The sequence below is a fragment of the Lonchura striata genome, chromosome 6 (assembly GCF_046129695.1).
Source record: "Lonchura striata isolate bLonStr1 chromosome 6, bLonStr1.mat, whole genome shotgun sequence".
NCBI lineage: Eukaryota > Metazoa > Chordata > Aves > Passeriformes > Estrildidae > Lonchura > Lonchura striata.
The window spans coordinates 3,289,412-3,312,244 of NC_134608.1; the positions used below are offsets into that span (position 1 = coordinate 3,289,412).

General features: G+C 44.4%; 1 protein-coding gene across 3 annotated transcripts; it reads right to left on the reverse strand.

Moving 5' to 3' along the window:
• Nucleotides 1-9,516: 9,516 nt before the first annotated feature.
• Nucleotides 9,517-22,033, reverse strand: GMFB (glia maturation factor beta). Of its 3 annotated transcripts, none has more exons than XR_013340130.1 (7): nt 21,941-22,033; nt 19,427-19,523; nt 18,986-19,035; nt 17,995-18,045; nt 16,894-16,977; nt 15,632-15,705; nt 9,517-13,357 (listed from the first exon to the last, which is right to left on the reverse strand). XR_013340130.1 is itself a non-coding variant. In XM_077783887.1 (7 exons), coding segments are annotated over exons 2-7 (330 nt in total). In that variant the 5' UTR covers nt 19,428-19,523; nt 21,958-22,033; the 3' UTR covers nt 9,517-13,285. The 3 variants fall into 3 exon arrangements, 2 of the variants coding, with proteins under 2 accessions (XP_077640013.1, XP_077640012.1); XM_077783887.1 differs by having other exon boundaries at nt 16,894-16,974; nt 17,994-18,045; nt 21,958-22,033; XM_077783886.1 differs by having other exon boundaries at nt 16,894-16,974; nt 17,994-18,045.
• Between the last annotated feature and the right edge of the window lie 800 nt (nt 22,034-22,833).

Below are 22,833 nucleotides of genomic sequence, written 5' to 3' on the forward strand. Positions count from 1 at the left end.
CTTTGCTCCAGGCTCAGCCCCTTCCAGCTCCTCAGGAACTCTCCATTCCCTTCCCAGCTCCCTCAGGAACTCCCCAGCCCCTTCCCAGCTCCTCAGGAACTCTCCAGCCCCTTCCCAGCTCCCTCAGGAACTCTCCAGCTCCTTCCCAGCTCCTCAGGAACTCTCCATTCCCTTCCCAGCTCCCTCAGGAACTCTCCATTCCCTTCCCAGCTCCTCAGGAACTCTCCAGCCCCTTCCCAGCTCCCTCAGGAATCCCCAGCCCCTTCCCAGCTCCCTCAGGAACTCTCCAGCCCCTTCCCAGCTCCCTCAGGAATCCCCAGCTCCTTCCCAGCTCCCTCAGCTTCTCCTGGTTCTCCAGACCCTTCCCAGCTCTGTTCCCTTCTCTGGACACGCTCCAGCCCCTCAATGTCCTTCCCAAACTGAGGAGCCCAGAACCAGGCACAGTACATGGTGGCCTCACCCGTGCCCAGCACAGGGGACAGTCGCTGCCCTGGTCCTGTGGCCACGCTATTGCTGACACAGGCCAGGTGCCATTTGCCTTCTTGCCCACCTGGGCAAACCTGGGCTCATGTCCAGCCACTGTCAAACAGCACCCCCAGGTCCTTTCCTACTTTCCAGACCCTCTGCCCCAGCCTGGAACGCTTCATGGAGTTGTTGTGACCCAAGTCACTGACACTTGGTCTTACTCAACCTTGGACTGTTGGTCTCAGTCCATTGATCCAGCCTGTCAGGTCCTTCTCCAGGGCCTTTCTGTCCTCCAGCAGATCCATACTCCCAACACAACTTGGCATTGTCTGCAAATTTGCTAATGGTAGATTCAATCCCCTCAGCCAGATCATCAATAAAGACATTAAACATGACTGGGCCCTACACTGATCCCTGGGGGCACCACTAGTGTGCAGCATCATTCCCTACTATTGTTTGGGCCCAGCCAGTTCTTAGCCCAGCCTAGAGTAAACCTGTCCAAGCTTTTACAGAAATTTGTGTTGAAAGGGAACTTAAAAACCACTGATTTTCAACCCAGTGCCATGGGCAGGTACACCTTCCACTAGACCAGTCCAACCTGGCCTTGAACACTTCCAGGGACGGGGCAGCCACAGCTTTTCTGTGCAACTCATGCCAGGGCCTCACCACCCTCAAAGGGAAGAATTTCTTCCTCATTCCTCATCTAAATCTTCCTTCTTTTAGTTTACATCCATTCCCCCGTGTCCTATCCCTAGGTAAAATTCCCTGCTCAGCACAAGCTACATCTGGAGAAAAGGGAGATAGCAAATTTAGGAAGAAATGCTGGAGAAGGCTGTGCTGTGTGGGCCCTGGGGAAGGGAAGGCTGGTCATACAATCCCAAATCAATACAAATTGGAGCCTGCCCAAAGGAAACAGCAAGATGAGAAAACAGTTTGAGGAGATCACCCCACTCTCCTTTCAAAGGTTATGTAAAAGTTGTTTCAGTGTAAGCAGTGACACCTTGCAGTAAAGGAAAGCTGGGGTGACATTGCTGCAATCATTTCCTCTGGAGCAGAGTGAGGGATGATTTCCATAAAACCAACAGCTGCCAAACGAAATAATATTTTCCAGTGTTATCTGCTGGAAAGCTTTATACACAATTAATGGAGTGTCACGAGAGAGAGATGAGCAGAAACTTTATTTCCTTCATCAAAATACAGAAAAAACTGTAGCAAATGAGCTGTCTTTAGGAAATCAGCTGTTGCAAAGATAAAGCTGATGTTTCAGTATAAAATCACTCATCTCATCCACAAACTACTCCAAATAAAAGTGCTGTGGTGTCACTATGACCTATGAAACTTTGATGTAAAACCCAGGAAACATTTTAAAATAAATTTTAGTGAAGATGAGTCCTGAAAAACCTGTTGTAGTGGAAGGTGTCCCTGCCCATGGCAGGGGGTTGGAACGAGATGGGGTTTGAGGACTCTTCCAACCCAAACCAGTCTATGATTCTGTGACTCAGAGATCAATAAGAAAGCCAGGAGAGTGGGGTGGGTACTGCAGCCCAGGCAGCTGCTCTGAGCCATTCCCAACTCTGTCCCAGGAGCTTTCCCATTGCCTTGCAAGAAGGATAGACAAGACCACCAGGCAGTGAGAACATCAGGAAGGGCTGAGCCTGTTGTGGTTTCCTTCCAGGATGGGTTAGGAAGAGAGGCCCTGGCAGTGCATCACAGCCACCTTCCAGCCATTCCTCATCCCTCGCTCCTGAGGAGCCAGAAACAACCATTTCTGCAATCCCTTCGCAAAAACAGCTTTCTTCCTATCACTTGATGCTTCCTTAGCCTTATTTATTTGCAAATTGTTCACTTCTTATTTGGAGAACCCTTGAGCTGCACAGGCACACTTATTCCCACAGACATTGGACAGGGCTGTGCTGGAAAACTCCCTGGTGCAGGCTTTTCCAAAGCCATCCAAAGCCAGTTTGCTTCACAAGAGCTGTGGGAGGTAGAGAAACAGGATGTGTGCAGAGATCCTGTTATACCTTGGGGCTGGGGAATGCAGGTTTTCCATTGCAGTTTGATCCATTCAAGGTAGATACTTCAGTATTTGATGACTTTTTGTACATGAAAATGTTGTGCAACAGGGATGTGCAGTCTCAGAAGTAAAAAGGTGTGTCAGCTACATACTTGCATTTGCAATTAATCCTGATTCTGCCTCGAGGAATGCAGTGTTTTATTCCCTCGGGTGCTGGCATACCATTCATCTGCAATTCTCCTGTCAGGAAAAGCGGAAGGCAGCTGTAATCTTGCACAACAAAGATTTCTGCACTGAAGGATTTCTTGTATCATAGATTTTTATTTTTTTTAAAAGATAGCGCAAAAGGAAATGACAAGTAAATTCTGTAGTAAAGGGTCTAATCGATTTGTCTAATCTAATTCTGTAGAAAAGGGTCTAATCAATTTCACATCCATTTGGTATCTCAAATCAAACAATGACTGAGTATCTTCTCTGATTAAACTCTAAAAACAATGCCAGGAAGCCACAGAGGAGCTCTGGAGATGGCCCACAGCTCTTAATGCACTTTCCTGTTAGTCTGGACACACTGAGTTTAATCCTGATTGGAATCCCCAGGGAAAATGTCAGTGTCTGTTCACTTCATCCTAAATCCCTCTCAAGTACTCGTCCTTATTGGAAAACAGCCGTATAATCAGTCACAATTCAGTGTGTTAAAGGCTGTTCATGAGGAAGATTTTGGCAGAGAACTGTGAGGAAAGATTGTGCAGCAATTTCTCTGAATTATGCACAGGTTAACCACATCCTTCAACATTAAAAATTGTCATTTCAGTTATGGATATCAAGGAGAAATCGAATACTATTGAACTTGGTAATAAAAATCCCGCTGAGTTTAATAGACTCGACTTACTGGGTTTTCAGGAGAGGAAAAACTGAGTCTGTATCTACAATTTAAGGGGCTCATAAAAAGGAGGGGGAGGGACTTTTTATACAGGCATGGAGTGACAGGACAAGGAGGAGCAGCTTCAAATTGATAGAGGGCAGGGTTAGATGGGATATTGGTAAGAAATTCTTCCCTATGAGGTTGGTGAGGCCCTGGCACAGAGGAGCTGTGGCTGCCCTGGATCCCTGGAAGTGTTCCAGGCCAGGCTGGACAGGGCATGGAGCAGCCTGGGATAGTGGGAGATGCCCTTGCCCGTGGCAGGGGGTGGAATGAGGTGAGCTTTAAGGTCCCTCCCAACACAAACCATCCTGTGATTCTGTGAGTTTAGCAGAGACTCTCTGAGTATCTCTAACAGATCCAGCCTAGGTCACCTTCCTGCACACTGTAAATACCCATCAGGAGCAGCCAGAGCACAGAACTCCTCACCCACTCACCCCCTTTATCCACTAACAGACTTTGACCAGTAGGATAAACAGATCCCTGCACTTGCCAGTGTCCCAACTCCCGTTCCACACTGGCAAATACCCTTTCCTATTGCACTAATTAACTCACCTCCAGAATCCCTACTTAGGCTCTTCCATTTAGTAGTGATCACATAAACAAATTAACATTATAAATTCCATTGCACATGAAAGCCAGTCTCAAGAGAAACAATCTCATTTAAAACCCAATTTCAGAACACGGGTGCTGCCAGGCATCTCACCAGGACTCATTAGAGAATCCACCCGTGGCCTCAATCCCTCCAACATTCATGGTCAGATGGCAACAGTTTTCATTTAATAGGCTAAATACTGAATACTCAACCTGTCCTCATAATAACAGGGTTTGTTTTTGTCATGCTGGCTAGAGCTGTTAATGGCTTTCCACACAATTCTGAGCATGATAACAGTGTGTGGACAGGAAAAGGGACCAAGAGTTGTATTTTAAAAAAAAATGTATAATGCATTTCAGGATTTGGCTGCTCATCAACAATGGAGGGGATTTTCCAAAACATTCTGCATTAATCTAGCTGTGGCAGTGACGGCTCCAAAAATGTCACATTTAGTCCTTAGCTCTTAGAATACCAGAATGGCTTGGGTTGGAAGGAGCCTTGACCAGGCTGCTCCAAGTCCCATCCAGCCTGGCCTGGAACACTTCCAGGGATTAACATCCTTATTGTTTCTGCTCAAAAGGAGGCAAGATACACACAACTTCAGCTTTGTATCAGAAAAAAATAAGCTGTGGAGGGCTCTGACTTTGGTCTTCCTGCTCTCCCACAGACATCCCTTGTGGCCCTGAGTATGGCACCTTCAGGCCCAATGTGTATTTACACACTAAATAGGATTTCAAAAGCCTCCATCCACATCTAAATTCCTTCACAAATCTTGCTTTTGATCTCTCCAGCTACATCCATATTATCCAATCAGCTCAAAGCTGTACCAGTGCTAGAAATCCACCCCACTGGTTGTTCTTGATATTTAAAGTCCAGCTCTGCTCTGGCTGCAGCTCCCACCAGTAACCTCAGGCACAGGGAGCTGGGTGGAGTGGCTGACTCACACTCCACATCCACAGCCCGTGTGCATGAGGGCACAGAGCCAGTACCTCCAAGGATTTAGGACTAAACCACAGGAATGAGGCAGAAGCAGTAAATATGCTGAAGTTCTCTGTAGATGAGAACAGCTTTGTTCATCTTCCAGACAGGGAACTGGCTTGTACTAAACTGTACGTACAGACCTTGGAATGGGGCCATCCAAGGAAAGAAGGGCTCTGGAGTGGATGCTTCTATTTTTCTATTCTCCCACTAATACAGCTATGCAATTTGTTTTGTAGTCCTGAAGCAAACAATTGCACATTCACAGTTGGAGGTAGGGTACAAATATTGTCTCTGGCTGATCCCTTGATCCTGTCGTCCTTGCTGAATTAATCACACTCGCAGATCAATCCAGGATTTATTGCTGGCAGAGCAGATGGCCAGGCAGACTGCAGTTGTGAGCAAGGCGGGCACGTTCCCCTTCCAATTATCCAGCAGCTTTTCCAACAGTGGATATTTAAAATTAGACATTATTTTAAAGAAATGTTAGATCTCTCTTGTTCCTTCTTCAGCTCTACAGGGACAATGACCCCTGGTCATTGGTCTGCTTCCATCCTCTAAGGCTCAGTGAAAGTATAGGATGGCTGGTGCCCCTTTCCCTTTCAACTGAATGTTTTCTGCCCCATTTTCTCCTGCTGTCTTCCCATTTTCCACAGAAATGAGGTGACAACACCAGCTGCTGTTTGGCAGAGGGATTTCAAGGGTGCATTATATTAATTGCTGAGCCAAGGGCTCCAGGAGAGGGAAGAGGAGCTGCATTCATGGGGCTCATGGCATGGAACAGCAGGAATGGGGTGACAGCGTGTGCCTTTCAAACAGCCTGGACAGGACTGCCGTGTCACAGGAGTAAATTTGCCGTGAAAGACAGATGTGCTGTTCTCCCAGTGTTTACATCTGTTCTGCATTCAGAGTCCCTCTGGATAATTGCTCCTGTTTCCCCTCTGTCCCCTGCTGAGGAGCTGTGAGAGCTGTCAGGGGAGTTTCAGCCCAGCTCCATCACGTTCTGTAGGAGACACCCCACGTTGCTCCAGAGGTGAACAGGGTTAACCCAGAGCGTGTTTGCAGTCCCTGAAGGAATGAAACTCGACAGGACAGTCCAGAGATGATCCCCCCATGCTGGGACACAATGGCCACTCTTGATTAATCACATCTATAAAAAGGCATCAAAATCATCCCCTTGGCTCCATGGCTGGAGAAAAGACAGGGAGGTTAGAGCACAGCGAGGCTGCACAGGACGCTGCACACACACACTGCATCATCCAGCCTGTTATCCACACAGGATCACAGCATCTCAACAGCACCCAAAGGAACAGCAGACATGGAAAAAAACCTACAGGACCTGGGAGGGGAACAGTGCCCAAGTTTACACTGATGTGAACTTAGAACTGTGGAATCCCAGAATGGTTTGGGTTGGAAGATCATCTGGCTCCAATCCCCCTGCCCTAGGCAGGGACACCTTTCACGATCCCAGGTTGTTCCAAGCCCTGTCCAGCCTGGCCTGGAACACTTCCAGGCATCCAGGAGCAGCCACAGCTTCTCTGGATAATCTGTGTCAGTGTCTCACCACCCTGACAGTCAAATTTTTTTTTCAGATATTCAATCTAAACCTACTCATTCAGTTTGAAGCCATTCCCCCTTGTCCTGGGACTCCAGGCCTCTGTAGATATTCTCTCTCCATCTTTCTTGTAGGGTCCTTTCAGTTGCTGGAAGCCTTCTCTTCACCAGGCTGAACACTCCAAATTCTCTCTGTCTTTCCTCACAGCAGAGGTGATCTATCTCTCTGATCAACTTGGTGGCCTCCTGTGGACTCACTCCAACAGGCCAATGACATGCCAGCAGTGTCCTAACCACCACCAGAGAATATTCACTGTTTAGTATTTCACCCTTTGCTGCTTCTCACAAAATGAAAATAGAAAATTTGAGGTGTGCAATTGCTCAGCCTTATGCTCAACCTTTCAATACAGATACCTGCCAGATACAAATGGGGATTAATTTGAAAAGTTAAAAGCTAAATCCAGGGGTCCTTGTACTTCAGAACTGTATTTATTAAAACAATGCTGGAATTGACATTTCCAATGCCTTGAACACAGCACAAACCAAGCCAGTGCACTCCCTTACTCTGCAGCCCAGAGAGAGGATGCCAATTTCCCAAGATGTTGATCCCAAATCCATATTTTAAGAAATACAACTCCTTTTCTCTGCTGTACTACAGGAACCTATATGCCTGCATGTCTTGTAGTTCAAGGCTGCTCTTCAAGAACACCAGGGCTACCTCTCAGATCCCAGAAACACTCTCTCTTCCCCAGCACTTATCATTTAAACTGTGTTCCCAGACCAGCCTCAAGGCCAGCTCAGCCCACAGGAGCAATTTCCTGGGCTCAGTTCCCTTCTGGAGGAGGTGGGAACAAATGACATCATCTCCACAGCTCTCTCTTTGCAGAGAGAAAAGCAGTTACCTACCCTAAGGGAAACCCTGCAGAGGATGTAACCAAACTGGAGTTACACATGTAGAAGTCAAATCCAACATCTCCAGAATTTATAAACCCCTCTGTGGAGGCTTTCCCCAAGGAAGCTGAGCTTCATTTGTTTAGACCTTGTAGAACATCACCAAAACTGCAGCTGACACAACTGTGCCAACTTACAAGTGCAGGGGATGGACCCACCTGCCACATCTTCAGTTTTGTTCCAAGGGATGAGCCCCACCTTAAATCCTCACTCCGGCCATACAGGAGTGCAGCTGATCAAATTCCAGGCACCCTTACACCCACAGAGTGCCTCATGTCCTTCCCACAGCCCCACCAGCCCTCCCTTCAAGGCTGCTCCATGTCCTTTCTGCCTCTCAATGGCACCGTGTCAGAACCTCATCTGTCTGTGCTTGGCTTCCCACCCTCACCTGCACCTAAACAGGACATTGCAGGAACTTCACCTGTGAGGAGCTTGGGAGAGCCAGCTTGTATTCCAGTCAATTCAACAACCCATGGAACAGAAGGCACAGGCATATTCACACACTGTCACACACAGACAGCAACTGCCCCAGCTTCCATCCCTGGCAGTGCCCAAGGCCAGGTTGGACATCTCTTGGAGCAGCCTGGGATAGTGGAAGGTGTCCCAGGGGTGGAACTGGGTAGTATTTAAGGTCCCTTCCAACCCAAAGCATCCTATGGTTCTTCCTCCAGCTCCTCAGAACAAACTACATTTCTCCTCTTCTCCATATTATTCCCAGACACCCTGCCAAGCCACAGATCTCCTTAGCAAACTCCCAGCCCTGGGCAAGCTGTCTCCACAAGCCTGGAAGGGAAAGCACCACTGAGAGATGCTCAGGCTGCAGGCTTGTCCTGCTGTGCAGGTTTCCCATTTTGATTCCCACTCCCTCCTCTCTGCTTTGACTTTAATCACCACTCAACTGACCTTTTCATCATAACTATTAGAAGCCAATGACCTTTCCTGAATGGAAGCAGCTGCCCTTCACTTCATATCCCTGATCTCCTGGCAATTCTCTTTATTGTGCTGCTGGTTTTACTGCCTGTGATCTGGCAATACCAACACACTACTACCCATTTCCGAGTGAAGCACACTCAGTGATGAGCAGAGAATGCCACAGGACCCCACAGGTGACCTTCTCCTCCCATAGGAGAGCTATTTATCCTTTTTTTTTTTTCTCTCTCATTTTCTGGAAAATCATTCTTCTCCCTTAGCAGCTTCTTCTTCCCTGAACTTTTGGCAATAGATTTTGCCTTTCAGTGACTGAGATGCCATTCAGAAGCCAGATGTGCTGAAGCAGCTGTGCATTTTCTCCTTCACAGAGTTCTCTCACCTGGGAGCAAAGGGGTTTATTTCTGTCATGTCTAATCTGTGGCCTTTTAATGCTGTTCTTTGGTGTTCACAGAAACAATCTACATCAGATATAAGTCCTTGGATTATACTTGGCAGTTTTTTCAACAACAGAGGAATCAAAGTCTCCAAAGATCACGACAGGATGAAAGAGCAAGAATGCAGAAAAGAAGGGCTTAAATCAAATTAATGCAGTGGTCTCTTGGGCAGGAAAGAGATGAGCCAATGATTGTGGGAAGGTGAAACAAAACCTAAGTTCTCTGTCCCCTTCAAGCTTTGGGGTTTCCTTGACACCTACTGTGACACTGTTCAGGGGGCACCTGTGCTCTGTATTGTGTTCCACAGCTCCAGGTTCTGCCAGGAGCTGTGTGGGAGAGGTGGAACAGGGAAGTTTATGTGACACTGCAGGCTAAGCCCCACGCTGCCCTGCACCTCACCTGGAGGCAGTGGGAGGTCTGTGACACAAAGGTGCAAAGCAGCTGAGCACAGCAGCTCCCTGTAGGTTCCAACAGCTCCTCTCCTCCCCAGCACAGCAGATAGAAACAGGAATTATTTTAGATACAACAGCAAATGAGGGAGCAGTTGAGACTGGACTGTGACAAGTCCAACACAAACTCCAGGAAGCTGAGAAAAGGAGGAAGGTCATACCAAGCATCACCAGATTTCCACTGTCACACAGGGACCGCTTTGCAATTAAAACAGGGCAACACAACCTCTTAATGAAACATTTTATTTAAACCAATACAAGCACCATGCTTAGCAAAAAAAAAGATTTGGTTTAAAGTAAACATGCAATGTCAAGTAGCAGACAACAGCGTATGGAAGTTGTACTGGTATTTTCATGGAACTGCTAAATTCTCAAATCTGGCCATGAACCTCTCACACCTTTTAAGACAAGTCTGGACCATAGAATAAACATAATAGCTTCACTGAGTCCCTTATCATGTCCCACCACGGCTCCACTTCACAGTAACTACGTGTATGTATACAAAAAATGTTCATGATGTTTATTTTTGGAATGCACTGAAGTAAGGAATTGAATTCTCTTGCTTCTGCCTGTTTGAGTCAGACCTCTGTCATCCATTTAACATCCTTTCTGGACCAGCTATTTTACAGTTAAAGATACAAAAGTGGAATCCTGGTACAAATGCAAAGATGCTCCTTTGGAGAAGTGAAAAAGGTGTCAACACCTGCATTATTGCCTCCTTTAATAGATCAGAACAGTACTCATGATAGAATAGAAATACACTTAAACCATCAAATACCAGCATTTACATTTTTTTGTTAAAAATATTCAAAACACTACAAGTCTAGTTCATGGGCTGACATGCAAACCCATACTTTAATTCAGCTTGCCATCAGCGAATAGGATTACAAGAGCTGCATCCCAGCCATCTAGTCAATATTTAAAGCAAAACTGATTAACTGATTAATTGTGGCAGAAGTCTCCCTTGGAGAGACCTTTAACTCTAGACCAAGGATTTTATGGCCAACTTACTAACTCCTGAAAAATAGGAGCTCCCAATGGAAAATGCTGACTCTCAGACCTTTAGCTACAAAGGCTCCCCTAGGCTAATTTATGTTGTCCTTTAGATGTCTCTTTAAAGGTCTGAAAATTCAAGAGAAATGTGTGATTACAGATGGGCAACTCACCAGCAAATCCCAGCAGGAACATACTGGCCTGAACATGGACTCATCTGCCTCCCACTGAGCCTAAGGGGGCAGCAGCACAGAACACACAGTTCTACAGATAAGGTGGGGAAAGGATGTTATGAAAACAGGGATTATTTGTGCAGGAAAGACTTGGATATAATGATGCTTTGTTTAATCAAGTGTTAGCACTACCTGCATCTCAAGAGCCCAAGACAATTAGCAGCAGCCAGTTGTGTCAAAACACTGCATTGAGACCCAAGAGAACACAAACAAGGCTGGAACAGCAAACACCCTCTGCACACTCATCCTCCCAGAACCTGCAGCTGCTGCCACAGCTCAGCCAGGGAGGGAGGAACAGCTGCCAGGCAGGGCTGGCAGAGGAGTAATACTGGTGGGCTGAGCAGCATCAACAGCACCTTTCAGGAGAAACTGGGCTTTAACGCTCTCAGGAGGATCTGTTTTCCCCCTGCAAGGCTGGAGGGGCAGCACCCAAGGCAGAAAGTGCTTAAGTGAGGCACAAGAACGTGTGAAGTGGAAGAACTCAGCTGAAGATTCAGTTGTAAGGAGTAATTTTTTCTTGGCAGAAGGGGGAGCAATCCAGAGATGAAAGGTCATATTTCATCATTTCATGCAGCAGCTCCTCCCTTCCCTCCTGATACAGGCCCCTTGTACAGTTATTTTTGTGCAGACCTGTGCAGGCAGCAGTTGGCTGCTGGCAGCCCACCAGTGTACAAAGTACAACAGATATGATTAATCCAGTTTTTCCCCACTGCAAATCAAGCTGAACATTCCAAGCAGCAGCCTCCCTCTCGCCCACATTGTACTTTGACATGCCTCACCTTTAGTACAATCCCAAAAAAAAACCTCAAGAGAGATTCTTGCTGTTTCCAGACTGATGCTTGGAATAACACTATCCTTTAAGCCAAAGTCTTATTTATACAATGTTTGTCACAAAAGACATGTTTTTTATTGATCTGCAGTACAGAATGATCAAGCAACAGTTTCATAATCAACATTTTTTCATCCAGGGAAATGAAATTGTTTTTCCAGTTCAGTACATTAACACAGAAATTTAATTACAAGCACTTCTTTCCCGCACCAGAAGATCGATTTAATTGGATCATTCCAACACATATTTGGAAAAGCTCCTCTCAAGTCAGATTTATATATAAATAAATGAGCAATAACATCAAACTAGGAAGAGATTTACCAACACTGAAGACCTTTGCAAATGAATTCCTTGTGATCTTGCAGGAATTAGTGTTTTAACACTAACACAACCTATGTTGACAAATGAAAACAACCCCACTTTCAGCAAAGGTTTCACAGTATAAAATACTGGCCTCCAAATTTAACACTGCATTCCTTCCCAGCGAGCAGATTGGTTGGGGCAGCTGTATTTTAAGGTATGTTATCAACAGGAAGCTGCTCTTACGCAGACACTTGTTCAGTAGCACAACAAACACTCACAAGCAAGATAGGGAGAGTGTCCCATGAGTGCTCCTCCTGCCACAGCACGTGCTGAACGTGTCCCACATCAGACAACTACTCTATTCAATATAAAACAGACCTGTAAAAAGACCGGTCATTTATAAAAGTTAAATACTATTTTCACATTAGATTTGCTGTTTCAAAGAGATGAACCGTTAAGTAGATGAAAATCAAATGATCACTTATGCAAAAGCTTCATCTGGAATGTAATTTTGACCAAAAAGCCATTAAGAAAGTTAAAGGTTGTAATTAAAATACTCAAAAGCTACATGTGGCCAACTTTTATAACAAAAGAGATATAAATTGTTCATTATCATGAAAAGCTTTAACCTCCTGACTCCTACAAATGGAGCAGATGATTGGAATTTCAAAGAAAATAAGGTTGGCTTTTTGTTTTAACAGATGTCAACTGCAGCACGAGGCACTAGGAGCAAATATTACTTGGATTCTTTAACAAAGTTTTTACCAAATTTGTAAGAAGTGGCAGTGTAAAATTCTCAAGTCTTTTTAAAGCTAACAAATGAAAGGCACACAGTATCACCAGGTGTTCAGATAACAGGAAATGAGCGGAGGTAAACTTCTCAACAGTGTCAGAACAGAGATGCAAGAAGAAATCTGGTACAAGAGGAACCAGAGTTGTAGTTCAGCCCTTAGTTATCAGCTAGTTCCTGTGAGACTGTATTAGCATGAGAACTGACTGGACAGTCAAAGCTTTGCCCTGAAATTTAGAAAGATTCACTTAGGCAACTGAAGAATTACTGGAATGACAAAAATTAGTTCCAAGAATTTGAGACATGGACTGAAGTTCACGTGGACTCGATGGAAAGATAAATGGATGGATTTGCAGTACAAGGATTTTGACTTTTTAATACCAAAAAAATGCTTCCAGGGAGCTTCCAACAAATGCTTCAAAACTGAGAAGACATTAAGTCAACAAAATCTGGTAAGTGACAGTACATAAATTCTGCATATAAATGGCTAATGTGTGTCATAAGGATGCATTTGTAGCTCAGAAAAAGTTAGCGTCAGCTTCCAAATGATGTTTGTACACGGTTATAAATCCAGAACTGAACTATTTTAGTTACAGAAATATTAGTCACAGGAGTGCAAAAGGAGTCCCTGCAGAGGAGTATTCCCTTTTAGCAGGTACAAATAAGGAAACACCTGCAAAGATTTGTTACTTCAAGGAGACAGACCTGCTATTCTTTGCACAAACTCTGCACAAGAGAGATACTGCAGGAGACAGCTGTGAATACAGTGCATTGCTTGGATGTAAGTATTCATGTCTGGTTCCAGTATCACCAGGATGGTACATAAATACTTAGAACAGAGGTTTTCCTTAGTGGAAAAAGCCCAGCTTCTCACGCAGCCATTCTTCAGTTAAGTCTTCTGTATTTCTGATTTCGAATACCTAAACAAAATGGTATTGCATCAATTCCTGAGGGATAGGACTAGAAAGGGACAAGCAAAAAATGCAAGCACCACCTTTCCACACACATTGTCTGAGCTGCAATAAACTACACACCAACCTACAATTTTCAGGTGCTTTCTTTTCCTCTGAAAGATCAGAGGAAAATACACAAGACTAAGTGGCAAAAAACATCACTAACATGAACAAGAATCTTGTAATTGCTACTTCTAGGCTTTACTCTTATCCCTTAAGAATATGAGAAAAGCACACGTACTACATTTTAAAATAACCCTGAAGTGGCCCCATCTCACATGCATTATCTCAGCAAGATGGTATTTTGAAGACTACAAATAATCTAGTATCTGGGTTGATTTAAGCCCAAAGTTCAGCAATTTTACTCAGTCCAACACACAGTTATTTTTTCTTTAAACTGAAATAAGTTTATAGTAGTCAGTAGCATATTGTTTTACCTGTAAAATATCTCAAAATAGAAAACTTGGAAAAAAAGCCCCATCAAAATCCTAAAAGCATAAAATGGTTTGGGTTGCAAGGGACCTTGAAGAACATCCAGTTCCAAGCCCCATCCAGCCTGGCCTGGAACACTTCCAGAGATGGGGCAGCCACAGCATCTCTGGGCAAAACCCCCAGAACAATCTAAAAACTAACCCAAAGCTTTGTGAAGTCTTTAATGGAGCCTTGAAGCAGAAAATAAGGTCCAAAACACCAATATACTCTTTACATTCCATGTGGGCAAGTAACTGGTTAGGGTTTGGGTTTTGTTTTTAATAGCCTGAAAAGAAACTACATTAATTATGCATTGATTACTGAAGTCCATGAGATGCCCAAAGACAAAAGTCAGGTAATTTTACAAATTCACAGGCCTTCAAAATGGAGAAACCCCGAAAATCTGTGTTACAAGAACAGAGCAGCTCAACAAGAGACAGACTAACATGCAAGTCACTGGAGACTGACGGGAGAACTCAGCTGAATCATGAAGAAAAAAATCACAGCAGGAGGAAGTCACAGCAGGAGTTAAAATGAAACACAGCTCAGCAAGTGGCAAGAGTAAAGTACATTTGAAGAACAAGCAGGCAATCCCACTGGAGACAGCCTGTGCTCTCCTGCCTTCAGGAGGAAGATGAATGATCATGAACCTCTATACACAGTCCTGAACTAGCATTCAAAAGCCATTCAGGCTGAATTTTTCCCATTTCAGAAGTGACAGGAACTCTAACTGAGCTGCTTCCGAGGCTTGCACCTTCTTCTCACCAACTCTGTCTTCTTGCTTACTGAAAACTGTCTTCCTTCTTTCTATCAGTTATCAGGCCTCCAAGATGCAGTCTCAACAGATCTAAAAAAAGATTTCTTGGGGCTGTGCTGATTGATTCCACCATCTTCTGCTGCCTTCCTATTGACTCCTGTCACCCTGAGGTCTAATTTGAAACAGAGATTTTTTTTTTTCTTCTAAGGTACAGCTGGAAGAGGCAGAAGTTGGACAGAACTTGGAGCAACCTGGTCTAGTGGGAGGTGTTTCTACAAATGAACATTAAAGTCCCTTCCATCTCAAGCCATTCTATGATTCATAGTTCTCTTACTGGCCCAACAGACATTTTTACTGGGATGTTAAAGGACTCAGCATGATAACACCTAAAGGGAACAGTGATGTGGGAAGAGCTGAAATCATTTCACCGGGTACGAAAAACCTGAAGTAGCTACTGACTCTATTAAGCTTTACTGCTTGAGGCAAAAAGGAGTCTAGGTGCCAATTAGGCAAAGATTTCAAAGATCTCCAAAATTAAAAACGGGTGACATTTCTATTTTAAAATATACACACAGCCAGACCTAGTGAATGCACTGATTTCTTCTGGTGTCAGTACTGGAAGAACCAACACAGGAAGAAATTGTTCATCCCTTGGCACATGTTACTTACTCTGCAGGCTGTTCTGCAAGCATCCAGCCCCAGAAATCAGCTAAACTGATCTGTTCCACACCACACTGAGGCTTCAGTCTATTCTTCCCATCAGTAAATTCCTCCCCCACAGCAAAGATGTCCATCCTACTGAGGGATATTGTTGTTTTAGAGAACACTGTTCCTCCTGGTGTTTTAGGGTACAGAAATCTCCACACATACTCCTCCTTCAGTCTTCCTAAACCAGACACTGTTCACTGCAAGCACAAACTCTCACAAAACCCTTCTTGCCATTGGTTCAAGCAAGACACAAAACAACAACCTGCAGTGAAGGGGGAGAGAGTTATTTCAAAAGCCAGTTATACCTTAGTGAGTTCAGCTGTCTGTACAAGCTTATTCTTGCTTCCAGCATACATCATCTGCTGCTCAGGCTTACATCCTGAAGTTAGGGAGGGGAAAAAAAGAGTTTGTTTAGTTACTTTGACTGCAAAATACGTTTGGGGTTTTTTTTAAGAGTTCAAACTGAAAGCTAAAGATATTCACAGGAAAAGTCTCAGGTAACTACAGAAGAATATGCTCAGTAGCTGCTAAACTCTTTTACATAGCTAGTTACTCTAGCTCTGAGAAATAAAGGGTAAAACAATGCAATCAGTTTATCTTCTTCCAGGGGATAACAAGGATAATCCAGTAACACCAGTAAGATACACTACTACAGAATTCAGAACACAGATGGAAGCCCAAACCAAGACTCAGGTTATTTGGCTTCTATTAAAATGACACAGTGCCCTGTCCAGATAAGTTGATGTTGAGGGCTGCTGTGACACAAGCAGAGGACGCTCTATACTGCTCCCTACAAACCTGGGATGATCCAGGATTAGTCTGTTTCGCCTGGAACAGTCTGTTCCCCCAGCACTTTCACATGCTCAGATCTGGGTGAGGGAGCCCTCTTTTCTTCCTTCTCTCCCACAGCTGTGTCTCTCCCTTTAGACTGTCCCCTCACAGAATTCTCTACTGCTGCCCATTACATACAGGCCCCCTGAAAACTCCTCTCAAATCCCATCCTAACCCTCTTAAAGTCCTGTTCCTTTCATGGGTACAATTAAAGAAACAGGATTCTAAGATCCTCAGAAAGATATGGGTTCCCATGTCCTTCTGAGATGAGAGGAATTTCTTCCCTCCCAGTCACTTATGTCTGAATAGCAAGAGACAGATGAGGAGAATCACTCAGGAACACAGGTAGTGTCTTCCAGCCCTCTCCACTCACTTCCTGAGCCTTACAGGGTCATGTTTTGAAGATTCCCCAAGATCTGAGGAGAAATCAGTTAAATTAGGTTAAACCTCCACGAGTAGATGCAGAGTGCTCCAGGCCCTGCCCTTCAGAGGAGGGCTGCTGAGCACACTGAGAACAGGCACATTTAGGCAGACACACCTTTTGGCCAGCTAAGCAGGAAACCAACACTCCAGCCTTCAGAAGTGGAAAAGAGAGAATCTCTTCTATCATACATCTCAAGTGCCCTAAATGTGAACCTAAAGGCAGGAAAACCTCCTTGAGAGCACTCAGTTTTATCTTCCCTAGAAAAGCATATTCCCAAATTTACAACACCCAGTAGGTACAGAGTTTACTCACCAACTGGACTGGAGAAGATAAAGCACAATGGATAGGAAACTCTTCCATCTTCATGCTGGTACTTGTAACTATACACAATAAATGTTTTTTCTGAGGTTAAAGAAACTAAGAAATCAATTCTTTTAGTAGGATATAACCCTCAGTTATCAGAGCTTGATGCAGGCAGAAGTCAGTGTTGCATTTTAGATGATGTTTTAATTTGGCAATAATAACCTCACTGTTTTGTTTTCACTTCCACATCTGACTTTCAGAACTTGCCCTGCCTCAATGTGAGGGCTTCTCTGTAGTAATGTTTCACATCAGAGCTAAAAATCACCCTCTCATCACAAATATTCCTCTTCCAACTTTGTAAAAAGGCTTCCCACACCCACCAGTGTGGTTTTGGCTCAATGAAAGCCAAATTCTTTCTTTGCTGACCAAGAACTTCATTGTTTCAGGTGTTCTGCTCAATTTGAACTGCAGTTTTAGCCAGGACTTCTGTTTACAGCCTCCCACTGCACTGTAGGCATGAAAGGCAAGATTCAGAACAGCACAGGGAAGGGTGCCAGCCAGCTCTTGAGGCTAATAGGGCAGGTATTTTCTTCACATGTAACTTAAGTACCCCTTTTATTTAACTAGTTAAGAGTAATTTACTTGACCCTCTTTTACTCCTTTTTTACAAAACAGGGATTCCTCCCTACATCACATGCCCACAGCAATCCAGAATCAGTAACTGCAGCAAAACAACAACAGCCACATCCTAAGAAAGTACCAAAACAGATCCAGAGTTACACAGGCAGATTCCTATATTTAGAAGTAGCCACTGACTGGTACATTTTACTCACTTCTTTACATTACCAGCAGCATGGCTTTGCTTTACTTCCCCAAACATTATATAGTCTAAAAGGAAATAAAATGTCAGGAAAGGCTTAAATGAGTCATTGTTTCAGCAAGTGGTACAACAGTTCATTGCAGCCTGAGAACTGATCCCTGGGTTATTTCATAAATAAAGGATCAGCAAGATCACACTACAGCAATCATTGGCCTAAAAAGGTGAAGTTCAACATTTTGAACAGCTTCCAGGAGTGAGTAAGCCCAAATGGCAGCAGCATAGGAAGGATATCGAGGTTGTCTCTCAGGCAGCTCATCCTTTAGCTCATCAGGAGAAATACCCTGGTGACATTAAACACAAGCAATATTTGAGCAAGTACCTCACACTGGAAGGTTAAAGCAGGGTAATGGACAGTGAAACACCTCTAGGGCAGATGCTGATCTACAGGTGAACTGATAAGGACATCCCAAATTACTACAGCAGTTTAGGAAGATTTGTGTGCCAACAGACTCCTATGACTAAACACAGAATTAATGTTAGCATGAACAATCACCCCTATTTTAGGCATAATAAGTTGAGCAAACATTTTTTACTTTAGTTGGTTGTGCTGGCAGTTATCAGGCTTTGCCAACCCTAATGCTAAACACAAATAAGTAAGCACACACCATAAGATAAGTTAAATTCAGCTACATAAATCAAAAATTAGAAAAATTCAATCCTTCCTTGTTCAGCAAACAAAAAGGACTCCCCATAACATTTGAGTGCTACATGAACATCTACATTTTAGGGAACAAGAGGCCATGGTTAATGCTCAAATCCCTGGGAAGGATTTAATTTTGCCCTATGGACCGTTAAGAAACACCACACACTGGGCTGACCTTATTATGCCACCCATCAAATTTAGAGACTGCAGGGGATTAGCAATCCTGCTTCTAATTGGTGGCAGACCAGTTCAGACACAAATGTGCAGATCTACGTGGAAACACAGCAGAAATCTCTTCAAAAAGCCAGCAGGTGCCAAAGATGCTTTTTACATTGTTAAAACAGCTTTAAAATAACTTTTTTTTTCTTGGTGCAATTAATTAGTCAACTCAATTGCTTCTGCATAGTTTCACTATTAATGGTGCTGTGCTTTACATGCAGAGTGACCATGCATTTAAATAAGCTCATGACCCAAATTAGATTAAGAGTTTGATAACAACTTGAAACTAAGGCAGTACCTTAGAGACAACAATACATTGCAGGCTGAAGATACTCTTATTTACAATTCATTTAACAAACCTCATGCTCCTCATCCAGCACCACCAACTGCTTATCCTTGTCGATTTTCACTATAAATCAAAATAAAACACAGATCAATGTTTTTTTTTCAATCAATTTATACAATGGATGCATGAAGCTTTTTAGCACTCAACAATTATAGTCCCTGTGATTCTGTTTTTCTTCTTCAGTACATCCCATGACTTCCCAAAATCATTTTACAAACAGTGGTAGACTCTGAGCCATAATTAAATATAAATATTCTGCTAAGAGCAGATGGAGATTTGAATCCTAAGAACAGCACGGTTTTATTGTTAAAATTACAGGCAGAATTGAAAGTGCTGCAGCTCAGAGAACAAACACCCCCCTGGCTCATGTTTACCTGATACAGCAGCAATCTTAGGGAAGAAAAGAGGAGAGAGGATTTTCTGACAATTTTTGTCAGGCACATTTGGAACTTACTTATAATGGCAGCATTGTTGGTCTCTTTACGAAATCGGAATTTTCTCAGTTTCTCCACCAGGTCTTCAGCAACATCACAAACCACCAGAGATTCACTCTGCAAAAAGGAAATGGCAGAGGGGAGGGAGAGATAAATCCTTCCACAAAGTGAAACAAATGGAAAAATCCCTGTATCACCCACATCTGTGCATAAATACTGAAGAGGGCTTGCATGCAGCTTGTCCAAATCTTCAGAGTGTCACAAAAACCAGAAAAAATGTAGGTGAAAGCAATTTTTTTTTAAAAAGCCACATGAACAGAACATTTATCTGTTTTAATTTCCCTCTTCAAACCCACACAGTTAACAAGGAGTATTTATTAACTACTCCTGAAGTGGGATCATTCTCTGAGCTCTTAGAAGTAAACTTTACACTTCAGCAGTAGATTTTACTCTTTTACACTTAAAAAGTAAACTTTACACTTCATTTTCCAACTTCTGAAATAAGGGAGTGCCTTAGAGCAACAGCAAATGGGATCAAGTAATTTAAGCATTTAACATAGCAAGAGCTACTACTAGTATTTAGGAACATTGTCCTTGTTTATTTTTACCCACAAAAATATTGAGATTCACACACACTCAGAAAGTGTTTCAGATATTTTAACACAAAAACATGCAGCCACTTCCCCCTGTGCACACCAAGCTCTCAGAGATGCTCAAGTAACATATTAGTCACCACACTGAAGATGAGGAAGGAAATTATTGTTTCACAAGCAGCCATGCAGGTTATCTTCCCTTACACAAGCAATTTCTGAACTGCAGCAAGCCAACCACTGCCATTTCCTGAGCAACATTTTATACACACAACCACCATCACCAAGGGGTTCATGCCAGCTTGATAAAGAAGTTACTTAAAATTTACAGCTTAAAATGTATTTCTGAACTCCCAAGGCATCAAGAACTTTGTACCAAAGTAACTGCATTTCAAGGTTTCCTTAAAAAAATTCCTCAGATAAAAGAATTGTGCAAGATTACCAATCAAAAGCTCTAACAAAGAGCTCTTGCATTGAGACAAATCACTGCTTTTAAACCATAATGTCACTATTTAAGCTCCCAGTTCTGTCTCCTTCTGTTCAACATTATGAGATTTCTCCCAGAAAGTAGGCAGGTGGCTCTGCTTCCCCACTTCCAATACCCCACATTTGTTGTTGCTCCTGAAAAGATTTCCACCAAATTCTGGCACAAAGTTTCATCCCTGTGCTTCCTCTGGATAGCTGGAGAGGAAATCAGGCTCTGCTGTGACAGCACAGCTCAGACACTGCCTGTACAGTGCCCTGATTTTGCTTGTTTCCCCTAAACTTTGTTTCCTTCTGATCAGCGAGTGGGTCCCTCCAACCCAAACAGGCTGAACTCGATGATCTCGGAGGTCTTTTCCAACCTAACTCATTCTGGAGTCTGTGAAATATCCCTAGTGTCCACTCTCATTCACTGAGGGGAAAAAACTGTAAAATACTTTAAAACACAACAGAATTCATGGTTGCATTTCATAGTTGAAGTTGTATTTCATATGAAATGTCACTGATACCCACTCTCACTAACCCAGGAGGTATCGATTAAAAAACTTAACAGGACTCAGGGCTGCATTTCAAAACTGTGATTATATTTTATATAAAATGCTCTTTTGTGAAGGAAGCTTTTCTCCAATCCTCTGGGCTCACCAGCTTCTCCCTGCAAACAAGCCATGCTCCTGCTTACACCTGTGCAGCCACACGAACACAAATCCCTGAGGGGAATCTGAAGGAAAACACTTGGTAACATCAGACTGAGACTGTTTATCGGGGCTAAGCCGGCTCACCAACGCTTGGCTAAACAAAAACTGAAGAAAGCCAAAGCAGGATTGCTGCACAGGCAGGGGCACACCTGCCAGCACCCCTCACCCTCACACTGACAAGTAAACATGAATGTCCCAAACTGCCTCAAGCACGATTCTCACTAGAGAGGCACACAGCAAAACACCCCAAAATTTCATCAAATTTGCTTCGCAACTGCTCCTTCCACAGGAGATTCACCTTTCCAAACCTTTACCAAAAGCAGCGTGCATGACTATTCCTTTTTCCACAACCATTCCTTTAGCCATTAACCAATATTAATGCAAAGTACCCCACAGCATTCATCCACCAGTCCTTGTTTCTCTTGGTTTGTTCCAACCAGCAATCACAGCTCAACTTCAAATTCACCACTCGGGTGAATGAGATCAGTGAGCAGCAACCAGACGTTCTTCAGCGAATTAGCCCGAAACATCACAGGACAACCAAACAACCAGGTGCGATCAAGCAGACACATAATCAATTCCTCAGAGGTCACATCACGCGTTTTCCTGTCGATTACTCCATCATTTCCCTACAGAATCTTTCTGAACCAGCTAACTGTGCACCACCTCAGCGGGGCGAGCCCCCTCCCGGCCGGGCCCCCCCCTCCCCGCCCTCACGGTGCCCCCGGGTCCCCCCGTGAGGGAGCGGCGCGCGCTCCCCCCTCACCATCTTGGCGCGCGCACCAACCGCCGCCGCTCGCGCGCCGCCGCCGCCACCGCCGCCTCCTCCTGAACTGGGTTCGGCCCCGCCCTCACCGCGCCTGCGTGGCGCAAGCCCCGCCCCCTCCCTCGCCCTCCGACCAATCAACGGCGCTCCCCCGGCGCGGGCGGGGCGTGGTCACGCGCCTACGGGCAGCGGGGAGGCTCAAGGCCGCCGAGGGCGGGAAAACGCTCGGTCACGTGATCCCGCGGCACCACGCCCCTCCCCGTTGCCATGACAACTGCGGGGTCGCCCGCCTTCAGGCGCCATTTCGCATCCGGGGGAAGCGGGACGGCACCGGCTTCACGGCTCCTAATGTGCCTTAAAAAGGGCAAGGACTGAAGGGTTAAACCCTGGAATCGAAGCATGCGATGAATCAGAAGTTGTTGTGCTCGCTGTGCTTGTGTGTAGAAGCGGAGTGTAGTTCTGGAAGTGACGCGGGGTCTCCCGGCGCACAAGGCTCAAATAGGGGCTGCCAGGGCTGGGCACACGCTGCTTGTCCGTAATGGGATCTCGGTGTGAGGCTCTCCTGCTGGAGTGAATATTTGGCCTTTTGCATGCCGCTCACAATTTTAGATGCCGTTGGAGCAGAGAAAACTGCACTTTCAGGGATTCCATAACAGATTTAAGAATATAATTGCTTTCCTCAGAACAAAAGGACAGATGCAGCCTTCACATCTCAGACAAAACTTCTAGTGAATTATACTAATGATTTAAACACCAAATTTGTAAGATAAAACTGCAGATTTTCACCAAGGGCTTTAGCAAACACCACAGAAATGCAAAATTGCTGAGCAGCTATTGAAGCCTCACACAAAATCACAGAATATCCTGAGGTGGAATGGACTGCAGGGATCATC